At 36.7% G+C, this 16,892-nt stretch overlaps 1 protein-coding gene across 2 annotated transcripts in view; it reads left to right on the plus strand.

Annotated features, from left to right (window-relative positions):
• The window catches only part of ttc39c (tetratricopeptide repeat domain 39C), a 189,929-nt gene that overhangs the window by 82,398 nt on the left and 90,639 nt on the right, over nt 1-16,892 (plus strand). The window contains exon 2 of one of the 2 annotated variants that reach the window (XM_028803683.2): nt 1,329-1,377. The exons of the other annotated variant lie outside the window; for it this stretch is intronic. Within the exon in view, the coding sequence (XP_028659516.1) occupies nt 1,329-1,377 (49 nt within the window). The remainder of the gene's footprint in view (nt 1-1,328; nt 1,378-16,892) is intronic. 2 annotated transcript variants of the gene reach the window in all.

A 16,892-nucleotide genomic window follows, 5' to 3' on the forward strand; every position in this document is an offset into this window, starting at 1 on the left:
AATATCTGAATTGTGAGCATTACATAGATTTGACTAATATTTGTCCAGCTACCTTTCACTGTAATGAAAAAGGTGGGTTAAGAAAATTAGGATGGTGTAAGATAAATATTTTATATTGAAAAATTGTGATTTAAAGCAATATGAATTATTTAAGCAACTTTACACAACTAGAAATTTGATTGCAGTGTGACAGATTGTTGTAGAATAATTTCAGCATAAAGAACATAATTATCTTAATTTTAAATGATTTGTACAATTGGTTTGATTTCACAAAATGGTTTTCAGCGCAAAATACATATTAAAATATATTACAACACATGTAAATAGAAAGAAACACTTGTTGCAGCAAACTACAACTAGAACAATAACAAGGAGGAAAAAATTTAACAAATATAAGGTTTTTATTAACAAAATAAAGCACGCAGGAAAGCATTAACAAGGGAAAACACAAAATTTCCATGGTCCAAGTAAGGCGATCAAAACTATGCTGTCACTCTAAGCCTAGGTACACAAGGCTTACACAATTCTTCTAGATAAAATTCTGAATTGGAGAAACAGTTATCAGAACACCTCCTTTTCCTCCTCTGACCTCTCTCTTTCTCTTAAATCATGGCTTCTTCCTCTTAACAGTTTTTTTTATCCCACTCATCCCAATTCTATCCTCTAAGACCTCCTGCCACAAGATAGCTTTGAAGCTCCAATTTAGGGTTAGTCACCACCACTCTAATTTTGCCTACATGAATAATGGTCTAGAACTTCTTGTGGTGGATTATTGCCTCCCACAAACCCACCAGTCACCCTTAAAGGAAAGATTTTCACATGATGCCTTTCATGCTGCCACTCAACATCTTATTACCTTCAGGAAGCTACATAGTCTTTTCTCTTCCAAGCTAAAATATAGAAGGCCCATTAACAGGAGAGTATGTCAGACTACTGTCCTCTTGCCAGTTCTACCAATATTGTCCTTAATTGAACAATCTGGTCTTGCTTTCCTCATCTAGAAGCCACATTCTGGTGCCTGATGTTTATCCAGCACACCCAGTATACTGTACATACATGACCCTCCACTGTCCAGTGGCCACCTCCCTTTCTCACCAATATTTGAATGGCCCCTCCTGTGCCATTGTGGTTCTTCCTGTTATTTTGGAGTTCTCTTGTGGGAGTCAAGGCTGCCCTTTTTTCAACTTTGTGTTGATGTTGCATGTGGCAGCCTCTTTTCAGCAGAGCACAACACCTTACAAGTTACAAAAGAATATAATTAATAGGACTGATATGCTACTCTACTAACATCTAACCCATTTTGCTTTCTTAAATGTTCTTTTTTCCAGAAATCATAGTCCACTGATGAGTTTTGGAGCCAGTTTTGTCAGTTTCTTGGTAAGTGCATTAAATGATCTGTATTTATAGGCTGCCTTGCCTGTGTTTAAGGTATTTTACTTTTAGTGTTGCCTTAAATGTATTTATTCAGGTTTAAGATTCATCTTTCTAAAATGGCTTGCCATTCAGTTAATGGCTAAAGGGAGACTAATAAATGTCATTTTTAATTAGCAGGATCATTAGAGATACTGCTACTGTGCAATTTTAATTATTGACAATAATAATTTAAACTATTACTAAAGTAGTGACTAGTCTTTATTTTTTAAATTAATGGCTAGAATTGGGTAAATTGACAGGGATTTTTACAAGAAGCATGTTTTTTTTAATTACAAATTTGGGCTTGTTTTTTTTTTTTCTTTCAAAATTTGCCCCTAATGGTACAGTACCTTATAAATAAAATGTAATAATTTCTGAATATGTACATTTCTGAGATAGATGAGATTGCATGATTAAGTGCTTTCGTTAAACTTTCATTTCACCTAAATTAGTTGACATTTGTAATACATTGTATTATCATTTTAGTAGATTCCTGTGCAGTAAGTGACGTAATAATGTGGAGCATGCATGAAGTTTGAACCTTTTCTGATTTTCAGACATATATATTGTAAAATATGCTTTTTTATTGTTTTAGAATCATGCACCAAAAGAACTAGAATATTTTCTTCTTGTAATAGTAAGGCAATTAGAATATTTTCTTCTTGTAATATTTATTAAGGCATTTTTTATTCTTCTGACTTTTTAAAATCCTAGCTTCTTTTGAATAATAGAACATAGAGGTCTGAAATTTGGCATCAACCTAAAACCTGGTCCCTCAATAATATTTTTTATATTTTACACCCATCCATCCATCCATTTTCCAACCCATTGAATCCGAACAGAGGGTCACAGGGGTCTGCTGGAGCCAATCCCAGCCAACACAGGGCACAAGGCAGGAACCAATCCTGGGCAGGGTGCCAACCCACCGCAGGACATATTTTTCACCATTTATCTTTTTTTAATTGGTGGAAGTTGTGTCCTGAAACAGCTTGCATTTCCACTGATAGTACATGCAGCTGTGTTTATTTCATACACTTCACTTGAAGTGACGTGTTTGCTTTTTTTTTTCTTTTTTGCTATTTTGCTTGCAAAGGAGATGCAGTACATTGCAGACATCAGATTGTATGTTTTCACACTGTTTATCCATTAGCTCAAATGATCATGACCTGTACACTTTTTTATAATTCATCTGCCCAACTTAAAACTGTTTGTGTGTTGTAATTCTCAGCTCTTTATTATTTACCTGCCAACTTGTTTTGAATTTTAAGAGCACAAAAGTGTGAATGGATGGCAGTCCATAAATACAAAGAGGACTATTTCATTTATGTTAGGTAGAATGCCCAAAGGGAACTGGGCGGTCTCGTGGCCTGGAACCCCTGCAGATTTTATTTTTTTCTCCAGCCGTCTGGAGTTTTTTTTTGTTTTTTCTGTCCCCCCTGGCCATCGGACCTTACTCTTTTTTTTATGTTAACTAATGTTGTCTTATTTTAATTTCTTATTTTGTCTTTTATTTTTATTTTATTTTCTTCATTATGTAAAGCACTTTGAGCTACTTTTTTGTATGAAAATGTGCTATATAAATAAATGTTGTTGTTATTGTTGTTCATTTGCCTGTGAAGTGTTCATGTTCTCTTTGTGTTTGTGCGGATTTTCCTCTCGGTACTCATTTATCATGTGTGTATGTGTGTGTGCCTTGCTGTGGACATGAGACATGGCTACCTTTACCTTGTGTCTGGTGTCCTGAGACAGGCTCCAGTGCTCCACACCCCTAAACTGGATTAAATGGGTTTCTGAATGTCAGAATATGTTATGGCTGAGTGAGTAAAACATGAGCTGAAGACAACCACTTCATGCTGATTGATTTAGGAGATTAGTGCAATGGACAGTTTTGATCAAAACTTTATCATATAGTCTATTTTGATTAAAAAAAAATGTTTATCTTGGTGAATTTCATGTGTTTACATGTCCGCTGGAAAACCACTGGATGTTTACATTATATTATAAAATGTAAGGCATTATCATTCACTGTAAAGAAAAAGTGTTTAATTTTTTTTTTGGACAGATAGAATAAAATATCTACTCTGGTGTTATAGATGTAAACACTTCTAGTGTGTCCTGGAAATCCTGCTCATTGTATTACATTAATACATTTTTTTTATTATCACGCATAGTGCCCAAAGATGTTTTGTCAGTTATTGCAATTTTATGTTATGTATGAATTCATTTTTTGAAAATGAGGAAAAAGTCTTCATTAGAATGACTTAAATCTTGAATTAGAATGTGAGAGCATACTGGTTAAGGAAAGAAATGGAATAACTGATTATGACTTCGTGGTGATTACAGCATCCTACAAAAACCTGCCTTTCTGGGATGTTTATGCATTACATGAGGATGTAATGAGTGGAGTTCATAGAGACTGGTTCAGTAAACAAGAAGCATCTGGTGAGCAGTAGTTCTCGGAGTGAAAACACCATGTTGACATTCATTTGGTGTTGCTTCTTGCATTGCACCTGAGAGGAAAGGCTTCAGCATCTTTCTGAAATGGATTAAGGGGTTTTCCTAAATACGAAAAAATTCAGTGAACTCAAAAGCAGGATGTGGTTACACTCAGTTAACTTTTGAAATTGGCTGACAGATCAGTAGGAGCATTGTCACCTAGAGGATAGAGAAATTCTTAATTGCACGTCTGACTTTGTAATATATAACCATTCCTATGCCTATGGTGTCATGATAAACAAGAATTGCAATAAAATACATCATATTATTTAACAGAAAAATCAAATTAACTTACCTTAACTCTGTTTCCATGCCACTTGCTTATTAATGCACTAAGGTCCTTAAACCTTGTGAAGTGACCCTTGAGGAATAAATAGAAAATAAAAAAATCTTTGTTATTAGAATGATTTGCAATCAAGTTGTAGATAATTAATCATATAAACCTATCTAAGTCTATCTATATAATGCTAAGTTGACCCATACACTTAATCACTCACTCACTCATCAACGAAGACACTATTTTCCATTTAGGCCTGTAGGTATCCACTAAGAAAGGACATTTTGATATATTTAGGTATAAACCTCCTCAACCCAACAGAAAAACTTAATATACCCAAATCTCAAAAATGCTTTGACTGATTTGACTGAAATTTGGTGACATTATCGAAAGAAGAAAATTAGCCTACATGTGTTTTTTTTTCATTTGCCGATATAAATTAAAATTATGCCATCTTACATGCTTTGCACGGTTATGGCACAGAAATGTATTCAAAAAAAAACACATCAGAAGCAATAGACGGCAGCACTAGCCAATAGGATGAACGTACAACTGAAAAATAGGTGGTGTCCTGGGGCCTCATGCATAACGCCATGCGTAGAATTCACATTATAGCATGGCGTATGGACAAAAGTGGAAATGTTCGTACGCATAAAAAAATCCAGATACATAAATATGTGCGAACGCCAACTTCCACCTTCTTCCGCTACATAAATCCCGATCAGCGTGAAAAGTAACGCACGTGCCTGCTGTCCCGCCCCAACCTCTCCCAGAATTACGCCTCTTTGAATATGCAAATAAATATAAATAGCCCTTAAGCTCAGCATTCTGTGAAAAGACAATGGCAAATGCATGGGGGATAATAGAAGAATTTCAGGGAATACCAAAAAAAAAAGGTTGTCAGATATCAAAGTTGCGAGTCGTAGCCCACCGTCTGAGTATCATATGAACGCTTATTAGGGTACAGAGAAAAGAAAAAAAATAGGGACACGGTGAGAAAAAAGCTCAAAATGCCAACTTTAATCTCGAAATTTCCACTTTAATGACAAAATAAACTACGTGATTGAAGTAGAGCATCATAAACTTCATCTTTAAATCGTTTAATTTACTTGTTTCTCAAATCCAATTGTAACTAAAGTAGCATGTTAAATGCTTTGTTTTGTATGTGTTCTTCTATGTACTCTATGTGTGTGAATCACTACGTGCCTTTTAAACAGGCTTTCTCTTCCTCCGACAGGACACAGAATCCATTACATTTGTGATATTACAGCTCTCTGAATAATTTAAAATACTGAGATGTATACTTGATATCATTTTCATGATGATAGGAATTAAAGCATGTTGTTAAACATGGGAACACAGGGGCACAGTGATAGAGATGAGCAGGTGCCTTGTCAAACAGATTGTTCCTGCCTCCCACAAGATGCTTGCTGCGCCGTGCGTGACCTTCGATGAAATAATTTATTGCAGCAGTACTGTCTTCTTCAAATGTACTAACCCCCAATTCCTGTCCTTCCTTTTTTTTCTCTCCAAGTAACCAATCGCCACACAATCAGCTCTATAACAGATGTTAAGCCATATGTAAGCTTAGAACACCGATTCTTCAAAACTTTTAAGGAACATTGAAATATCTTTGTAGTACATGTTTAATTATTCTATCCATCTATCTTTCCAGTGTCGCGCCAGCCCCAGCAAGAATACAGCGTGAGACAGGAACAAACCCTGAACTAGCTAGCGCTGCGCCACTGTGTCCTCCTCACGTGTTTAATTATTAATGCCATTTAAATAATCTATGTTGTTAACATTTTATCTGTATAATATAATAAACATATTTTGCTGCATTTCATCTTAAAAATGATATTGTCGTCATATGTAAATACACGCTTTATAAAGTGGCGCAGGTTGTGCAATATTATAACTGTATCGCAAGTTTACAGTGAGGTAATCTATACTAATTAATAAAAGGCAAAGCCCTCACTGACTGACTGACTGACTGACTGACTGACTCATCACTAATTCTCCAACTTCCCGTGTAGGTGGAAGGCTGAAATTTGGCAGGCTCATTCCTTACAGCTTACTTACAAAAGTTAGGCAGGTTTCATTTCGAAATTCTACGTGTAATGGTCATAACTGGAACCTGTTTTTTGTCCATATACTCTAATGGAGGAGGCAGAGTCATGTATCGCGTCATCACACCTCCTACGTAATCACTTGAACTAAAAACAAGGAAGAGATTTACAGCACAAGTCAAACGCGGGAACGAAGGTAAATTACGTTAATTTTTGAGTGTCTTTTAATACTGTGTAAGCATACATATTAAAACATGTGCAATTAAACGTGTGCATTTACGGGGTGATTTCTCAGGCTTAAAAGCTCGCCTTTTATCAAACGCGAGAACAAAGGTAAATGACTTTAATTTTTGAGTGTCTTTTAATACTGTGTAAGCATGCATATTAACACATGTGCAATTAAACGTGTGCATTTACGGGGTGATTTCTCAGGCTTAAAAGCTCGCCTTTTATTAAAAAGGTAAATGCTAACTGTTTTCATTCTGAAGGACACAAACCACGTTGGATTTTGTAATGATAGTTGATTAGTAAGGTCTATTAAGGGATACGTACAGAATGATTAGTAATGCCTGTGAATGCCGATGCAAGTAGGAGAATGGGCGTGAACTAAAGAACGATTAGTAACTTGTACAGTAAATGTCTCTAAAGTCTGTCTATTAAAAAGTTATTATATCTTTCAATCGTGTGTATTGATTAAACTACGAACCTAACAAGATCACTACATGGTGTCAGAAGTGGCGGATTGGAAGAGGAATGTGAAGAAGAGTTTCAGCTTTTGAACGAGTCGCGTGTCTGTTAGTAACCCGAAAACGTGATCAGAAAGCGCTAAGACGTTCTAGCAAAAGAGAAAAACAAATATGTTAGGGTTACAGCCCCCACCAAATTTCCAGTTAAAGGGAAATGTAGCTGAAAATTGGAAAAGATTTAAACAGAGATTCGAGTTGTATCTTGCTGCGATTGAAGCAGATAGGAAAAGTGAAAAAATTAAAGCGTCTATGCTTCTACATGTAATTGGTGAAGAGGCGCTAGAGGTGTATAACAATTTTCAGTTTGAAGAAGATAGAGACAATATGAAATTGAACAAAATAGTTGAAAAATTCGAAACGTATTGCAACCCAAAGCGCAATGTGACGTTTGAGCGGCACAAGTTTTTTTACATGTTTCCAGAAAAGCAGAGAAACAATAGACCAGTATGTGACGGAATTGCGTAATAGGAGCTGTTCTAAGAAGAAACCGTCAAGACATCAAAGGACCAATAACCTCTAATCAGAACACTAACACCAGCGAAACAAATATTAACGAGAAAACAAGTATGAATCAGGAAAGAACATCTCAACTGCAAACACAATTAACCAGAATATCAAAATGTCAAGTAAAACCACCAGAACGACTCATTGAGACATGTTGAGGATTAAAGGAACATTTTCAATTAAGAAATGCTGAATTCCTTTAACAGTTGTGCTTTTTATACATAGTTTGAATGCTGGATGTATGCCTGAAATGTTCTGGATAGTTCAGTTGTTTGAAGTGATCAAGAATTAAACGTGTGCATTTACGGAGTGATTTCTCAGGCTTAAAAGCTCGCTTTTTATTAAAAAGGTAAATGCTAACTGTTTTCATTCTGAAGGGCACAAACCACGTTAGATTTCAGCCGTTAAACGTGCAAAAATGTCGGTACACCAGATAAATAAGCGCAACATATTATCAGTTGTATTGTATGCTTACAATACATATAGAAATGTGTTAATCGTTAACTAATAGTATCGGATGGTGTTTTTCGACTCGCGCCTTGATTTAAACGATTGCATGTCTTGGTGGGTTTGCATAGCTTATTGTCAATATCTTTACACCTCTTTTTAAGACTTATTGACTGAAATGGGCTTTCATGAAAAAATTTAGGGCTTTGCTACAAGATACACCCTCCACAAGTTAAGGAAGTAAAAATAAAAGGTATATATTTCTGTTTTATTTAAACCTTTTAAGTTCGTATGCATAGCCCCATTTGGTTGTTTAAGTTTTTTTTTTTCTTCAGTAATATTTAATCTCCTTAAAGAAAAACAGCATATGCATTTTACTTTTTTTGTATCTCTTTAGTAATATTTTAGTGTAAAAGTATAACGAGTATTTAAACCTTTTATGTTACTTTATAAAGTTATTTTACACAATGTTGAAAAATTAATAAGAAAGCTACATATTTTGGCAGCTGCTGCTTTAATTTTCAATGAAATGAAAAAAGCTCTCCAAGAGAAAACCTCAATGAAGAAGAAACTTTGCACTATCTAAAAAGGAGAAACCCTCATTTATAAAGGTTTGCTGCAGATGACTTAACTGAAAATAAATGAATAGTTCCTATGTGTATAATACATATTTATCTATTTGACTTATGCCTTTATTCCAGCAACTTGCAACATCTGAGGTACAATTTGTTACATTACTTTGGTTTTTTGCAGCACAGGCAGGTGAAGTGACTTCCTCAGGGTCACACAGTGGTGTCAGTACCACGATTTGAACTGACAAGCTCCGGGTTTGCTGAAATATTACTGAAGAATGAAAAAAAACGAAAACGGGCAAATGGGGCTATGCATACAAATGTCCATCCATCCATTATCCAACCCGCTATATCCTAAATACATGAGCCAATCCCTGCCAACACAGGGCACAAGGCAGGAAACAAACCCCGGGCAAGGTGCCAGCCCACCGCAGGGCGCACACACACACACTCACACCAGAGACAATTTAGAATCGCCAATGCACCTAACCTGCATGTCTTTGGACTGTGGGAGGAAACCAAAGATATGTGTATATGTAGATATGTATATATATGTTTACATAACCTCTTTAACATACTACTTCTCCGCTGCGAAGCGTGGGTATTTTGCTAGTTGTACTTATAAGTACAAACAGTTTTATAAGGAGCACTTGATGGATTGATTGAGTGTGTTTATAGTTGTTGGGATGAAACTGTTTCTGAACCACGAAGTCTGTACAGGAAAGGCTGTGAAGCGTTTGTCGGATGAGAGCAGTTCAAATAGCGAACGGCTGAGGCAGCGTGTGCTTGATTCTGTATACTGATAATTCTCTTTCCGATCAGCTGCTCCGAGTTGTGCAGTGAGAGTAATATGGAAAAAGATAATCTGCTGTGGCAACCCCTAACTGGAGCAGCTGAAAGTAGAAGAAGGTGGTGCAGTGAGAGGACCATTATATTGTTACAGGTTAATTATAATCAGATACCTTAAACTAATGAACAATATGCGGTTAATTTCAGTGTATATGATAAAGCCACGTCAGGGATGTGGATCTAAAATGAAAGGGAAACCACACTGGAGCAAAAGCACTGCTTTGACACTGGGTGCCGCCAGTTTGCAAAACCGAGCGGAGAATTTGCGTACGCCAGGGTTTGAGCTACCGTGAAAATTTGCGTGGCTTTACGCCATGTTTAGGTTTTATACATCGCGATTTGAGCGTGGAAATGGGAGTATGCAACATTTTTGTGCATACACACCGTTTATACATGAGGCCCCAGGACAGGAAAAGCCAGACGTAATCATGTTTAGCTTGTTCAGTGAGGTGTGAAATGGAAACAGACATTATGCAATAGTTATCCAGCATTATAAAGCTTAAGTGACATTGGTAGATGCTGGGACTGTAAGTGAAGTTTCAGGAGCAGTAAAAAAGGCAGGGAGAGAGAAGTAGAGGCAGAAGCAGCATTCTTGGATTAAAGAAAAGGGGGACAGATGACATAAGTTTAAACTTAATGGGCTGTTTATTAGAACTCCACCTCAAAATACACGTCTTCTACAGATTTGTGATGTGCTTGGAGAACAGATGTGGATCAAAAGAAAAACTGCAAAAATGTGCATTTTTTTAGGGTAAGGATGAATGTTTAAATAGCTAATTCTGAAAATAATTTAGTGTGATTTGTTATTTTGTATTTATAGTTCTCAAACCTATGCTACTTTCAGATTCTGACAACTTTTGTTTCATTACCATGGGCTTAAGAGATTTTAATGCTTTTTGACATTTCAGTGGAGAACAGTGTTGATTTTTTTTTTTTTTTTTTTTTTTTTTTGGAAAAGCTGCTCAGAGTGCACAGAAAAATATAAGTTAAATAATAAAGCAATAACTCCCACTGATTAGTTGCTGTTATGTAAAACAGGTTTGAATATTTTCCTGTCTTACCCACCTAATATTAATTAAAATTCCTAATGCCTTTTGAGTCTTTATCTTCATTCACTTACCTTTATAGACTGCTCTTGCCTCTGGCCAGGAATAAGTTTAAATCCCACCCGAAGGTTACTTAAAGCCAGTTTCCAGAAACACTTTCAGGATCAGGCTAAATGCTGGTGTTGTCTCAGCACACATGAGCTTTTGGCAGCACTTAAAGGGCTAAGTCCTTGCCATCTGTGTTAAAGTGGCATTCCCTCCTGTTTGTGACTGTGTAATCTCTTATACTGTAACTGGTCTTCTCTCAACCCTACATTTAATTGAGTAATATGGTTCCAGTTCTGTTAGCTTTAGACCATGAACTGTGTCCTGTTGTCCAGGGGATATTTGAACTTCTGCCAATCTTTGTAGCCTTATTCTGTTTCTAAACAGAGGGTCTGGAGAAACATTCATTCTTCTGTGCAAACTGAGCTATGCTACTTACCTGTTGCCAATCTTGGTTATCCGGTAAGCATACATACCACCTCCAAGTAGCCTGTACATTCCCATACTGCAATGTACAGGGCCCTTACTACTGCCATTATATACCTGTCTCTTTTCTGAGGTCTTCTGCCTTGTGCCACATTTGTATTACAACTATTACAATGATAGCAACAACAAATTATTTCTTGTATAGCTCAACATCACACAAAAAATGCCTCAAAGAACTTTCACAGGCTCTGTTTTTTAACATCATCCACCAGCTTTAACTCCCTAAGAACACAAGATGAAACTACCAAAAATATAACCCTTGTTGGGAAAAAATTGAAGAAATCTTGGGAAAAGCAATTCAGAGAGAGAGGTGGGTTGGGCATACAGTCAAAAAATAGGATAAATTCAATACATAAAACAGAACAAAAGTAATCCTCTTCACTTTTTCAAAACTGTTAAGTTTCTTCCAAAAAAGAATTATTAAATGTTATGAAGTTTAAAATAAATTGATTAAAAGCTTATTTATTCCTTATTTATTTAGATGAAACATTTATCCAAAGTGGTTTAAACATTTCAAGTGCAAGAACACTGCTGAACTTAAATGAGATCTGATCATTAAAGCAAAATGTTCATTTGCTAAGACATTATACAAACATTGGCAGCTCACATTTGTGTTGTACAGAAAACCTCTTGTCATGCACAAAGATCAGAAAGAAAAAACACTTCAGCTGCAATGTTCTTTTTCTTTCCTTATTTCATTATATATTACCTTTACCGTCTCAGTCTGCTTGCATATTGTTTGTGCTTTTATCAATGACAACTTATTCTAACTAAAGTAGTCTCAATGTAATTGCTCATCCATTGCTCAATATGTACGTGTTCTGTACTACATTATTTATACATTTTATTGTTTAGCACTCCAGAATAGCCTAAGTGTCTTACCACATGCTTTGAGCTTCCATTAGGTGTTGCACACAATAACATGTAACGTAGTAGTAAATAAAATATGAATGCAGGTGTATTGTTTGTGGTATTTCATATGTCATCTAATTGCAGGATCTCATTATGAGACAAGGCACATTTCAAATGAAGAAAATGAAAAAATAGTATAAGTTAATTTCACACAGAGAAATTCAAAAATATTAGAGAAAAATCAATTTGGCTAGTTTACCTTCATCATAGCTGATTTCATCCTCTAAAAAGAAGGAGAGCATCAGTATAAGCAGAATACAATTAATTATGTGTTTATATTGAAATCGGGAATTTTCAGTAGTACAGAGAATTATTTAACAATATTGTAGGTATACATACACATTTGAAAACATTTTTGCTCATATTGAAAAGTAAAACAGAAGGAAAAATATATTTTTTGTGGATCTCCTTGAAAATGTAACTAATTTCATATCTTCAACATTTTCTAGATCTAGACCAGGGGTGGGCAATGTCGGTCCTGGAGAGCCGCAGTGGCTACAAGTTTCATTCCAACCCAATTGCTTAATTAGAAACCAATCCTTGCCAATCTCAGGCCTGATTTAGTTTTATGGTTTGTTAGTCCATAATGTAAGGTTCTTGTATCGTAGATTTTTTTCCTTTCCAAAGATATCATCCAAATGATTTGAAACCTAAAAAGGATCATTTTCAGTCTATTAAATTTTCCATTAAGTGTTTTATTAAATTAAACAGTGCATGATGAACACACACAGATGTAAATGGAAACAAGCTAGATGGGGAATCGCTGGCTGCTATGTCATTTACATCTTACTGCTAATAAGGAGCAATTAAAACAGTGAATGCAGCTGTTTAAGATTGATATTAGCAATTAAGGGTGGGGAACCTTAACAAGCGAGACCACTAAAATGAAGCATCAAAATGTCACTTGAGCAATAAGTGCTTCCTCAGCAATAATTGACTTCTCATTAAGAAACTGGTTTGGAGCAAAAGCCTGCAGTCACTGTGGCTCTCCAGGAACGACATTGCCCACCCCCTGATCTAGACCATGCATGTGAAGCACAGTTTATAAAATAGCTGCCTAGCACTGAAATTGTTAGCAACAGAAACAAGTCGATTTCCATTAACTAACACAGCATACTTCTGTTGAATTAATAAATAATAAGCATGTGCCTACCCCTTTCCTCAAGCATTTCTGTTCTTTTCTAGAACATGGAATTTGGCTTCAACATTTCAAATTAAGCAAAACTAACACACATCTGGCATTGACTATTATGTAGCTGCATGGATTACTGCTGTATAATGGGATGGGGCGGGGCTTACAGTAGATACTGCCTAGATGGCTACTTTTGGGAAACACCTAAACTGTTAATTTCTAAATCACCAATAGAACTGATAAAATTATCTTCCAATATTTTTGAATGCCCCTGTTAGTTGCAATCATCCTGACTACCACCTTAAATCCCTGAGTCAAAGAGCAAACTGAACACCTTAGCCTGTTTTCTGCTAATTAGGTCTGACTGGACTGTTCTTAGCAAATGTTTATTCATTATTTTTTTCCTTGTAACATTCTCTCAAAGTCTTCCTGAAATTATTTTAGCCTTAACTTTGTAGTTCAAAAGAGTGCTCCACATTGTTATGATATTTTGCTTTGGTAGTTTTATTTTGCCTTACTTACTTCAGATATATATGCAATATATGTATTTGTTTAGTAGTATAGTACCATTGATAGTGTGGAGTACTATTTGTTATGAAAACTCCAATATAAAATAAAGTTTTTTTTCTATAATATTGGGGTTACATGATGGATGAACAATAAGTCTTGCCACATTACTGATTCTGATTCATTAACCAGCCATGGTGCGTTCTTGTGTTGGGTTTATGTGTATGTCCTCCTTTTGTTCCCTTATTTTTACCATAAACTTCTCTCTCCTCCCATGGTCCAAAAAGTGTTGTTAGTTAAATAGTAAATTATATATTGGCTCATTGTGAATGGGCTACTGCCCAAAGCCTGGATTCTGATATATATACCCCCATTGTTATTCAAATAGGTACTGTCTCCCTACAACACTGTACTGGAGCAGGCATTTTCAGAAAAAAAATACAAGATGGTTAGTTTTATGTCACATGAAGCATCTGCAGTAGACTAAATATTTATAATCGAAATTTGGTCACAATCTGTAGATATCTCCACCACCCTACAAACTATGTATGGTTTTACAAGATTTTATATGGATGGAAGTGAAGGTCTGTGATACGGTTTGCATATTAGCAGTTGGAGATCCACAAAGGGAGAAAAATGAATCACGTATCATAAAGTAGTTTTTATTCCTGAGCTTTCAGCCCCTACCAGGAGCCTTCATTAGAAGATAATGCTTAGACTTACAAGAATCAAAGGCAATATATATAATATAGATATAGATATATACAGTCGACCCTTGATATACGACCGGCTTGACATACGAACAACTTGATTTACGACCAAAATTTTTATTTTGATTTACGACCAACATCTTGTGTTACGACCTGATTGCGGTTACGTGTATCCGCTTGCGCGATTGTAAACAAACAGAAACATTCCTATTAATGCGGCACTCATTCAATAAAATGTCAGGTTTGTAAACTCTCTTGGGACCTCCCCCAACTAGAAGACATGCCAAAGTCCAAACTCCGTATGGAAGACTGTTTATCTGTTGCTGGGGCAAAAGCCAGCTTAAAGCTGTGCTGAGTCTCTCAGCCAAAGCAAACAGAAAAGATATCGATGGGTGATATGCATGTGATATCCCTGCCCGGCAATGGATAAGCAAGCTTCCACAGTCGCGGCAATCGCGCTTCAGGACGCACTTCAGCACACACTTCAGCATGTCGTTCCCATTGAGTGGGGGGGTCTCAGAAGAGTTCAGAAACAGTTCCTTGTATCATTGCAAGGAAATGCTGAGAAAAATTCTCGTCAGAATAACTTGTAGGCAGGAGGAGATTAAAATTAACGCAAAAGAAGCTATTGAAATGATTGCAAATGCCTGAGCGCAAGTTAAAGAAAGCCTTTAAAAAGCCTTCAGTTTCATTATCATCCTCCTCCCTTCCTGCAGCCCAAAGATGTCAAATTAAATGGTGAGTACAGTATGAAATTGTTGTTTATGGTAGGCTAGGCACTTTTTATTACTTTTTGGTTAGTACATTAGAAAAATTATTGGTGTTTTGGTAAATTATGCACATTATACAACCCTTTTTTTATTATGAAAAGGTTAAGTAAGTGTTGCAGTGGGAGGTTCGGAACGCATTATGGGTATTTCCATTATTTCTTATGGGAAAAATAGTCTTGACTTACAACCAACTTGAGTTACAACCAGCCCTCGCAAACGAATTGAGTTCGTAAGTCAAGGGTTCACTGTATAGATATATACTGTATATAGATATATATCTATACTAGCCGACCTCCGCCGTAGCATATGGCGGTGTAAGAATAGGAACGGACGGTGAGAAAGGAATTCAGAAATCAAGAAGAAATAAATACTTCTTGAAAGACGCAGTGTGCATGTAGAATTTCCGGCCAAGCAGGATTACATATACAGTAATCCCTCGCTATATCACGCTTCGCCTTTCGCGGCTTCACTCTATCGCGGATTTTATATGTAAGCATATTTAAATATATTTCGCGGATATCTGCGGACAATGGGTCTTTTAATTTCTGGTACATGCTTCCTCAGTTGGTTTGCCCAGTTGATTTCATACAAGGGACGCTATTGGCAGATGGCTGAGAAGCTACCCAACTTACTTTTCATTCTCTCTCTCTTGCGCTGACATTCTCTGCACACCTAGACAATACTGACGCTCGTCTAAAAATGCTGAAAGATTATCTTCACGTTGCTCCCTTCTGTGCAGCTGCTTTGTGAAGCGATATGCTGCACGGTGCTTCGCATACTTAAAAGCTCAAAGGGCACGTATTGATTTTTGATTGTTTGTTTTTCTCTGTCTCTCTCTCTCTCTCTCTGCTCCTGACGGAGGGGGTGTGAGCTGCTGCCTTCAACAGCTTTGTGCCGTGGTGCTTCACATACTTAAGCCAAACATCCCTATTGATTTGTTTGCTTTTCTCTCTCTTTCTGACATTCTCTGATCCTGACGCGCACTCCTTTGAAGAGAAAGATATGTTTGCATTCTTTTAATTGTGAGACGGAACTGTCATCTCTGTCTTGTCATGGAGCACAGTTTAAAAGTGTTTGAATAAAGTTCCTGTCTCTCTACAACTTCCTGTGTTTCTGTGCAAATCTGTGACCCAAGCATGACAATATAAAAATAACCATATAAACATATGGTTTCTACTTCGCAGATTTTCACCTTTCGCGGGGGGTTCTGGAACGCAACCCCCGCGATGGAGGAGGAATTACTGTACATATACATATATACAGTACATCCGGAAAGTATTCACAGCGCATCACTTTTTCCACATTTTATGTTACAGCCTTATTCCAAAATGGATTAAATTCATTTTTTTCCTCAGAATTCTACACACAACACCCCATAATGACAACGTGAAAAAAGTTTACTCGAGGTTTTTGCAAATTTATTAAAAATAAAACAACTGAGGAATCACATGTACATTAGTATTCACAGCCTTTGCTCAATACTTTGTCGATGCACCTTTGGCAGCAATTATAGCCTCAAGTCTTTTTGAATATGATGCCACAAGCTTGGCACACCTATCCTTGGCCAGTTTCGCCCATTCCTCTTTGCAGCACCTCTCAAGCTCCATCAGGTTGGATGGGAAGTGTCGGTGCACAGCCATTTTAAGATCTCTCCAGAGATGTTCAATCGGATTCAAGTCTGGGCTCTGGCTGGGCCACTCAAGGACATTCACAGAGTTGTCCTGAAGCCACTCCTTTGACATCTTGGCTGTGTGCTTAGGGTCATTGTCCTGCTGAAAGATGATCCGTCGCCCCAGTCTGAGGTCAAGAGCGCTCTGGAGCAGGTTTTCATCCAGGATGTCTCTATACATTGCTGCAGTCATCTTTCCCTTTATCCTGACTAGTCTCCCAGTTCCTGCCGCTGAAAAACAT

Source organism: Erpetoichthys calabaricus, chromosome 6, assembly GCF_900747795.2.
Source record: "Erpetoichthys calabaricus chromosome 6, fErpCal1.3, whole genome shotgun sequence".
Lineage (NCBI taxonomy): Eukaryota > Metazoa > Chordata > Cladistia > Polypteriformes > Polypteridae > Erpetoichthys > Erpetoichthys calabaricus.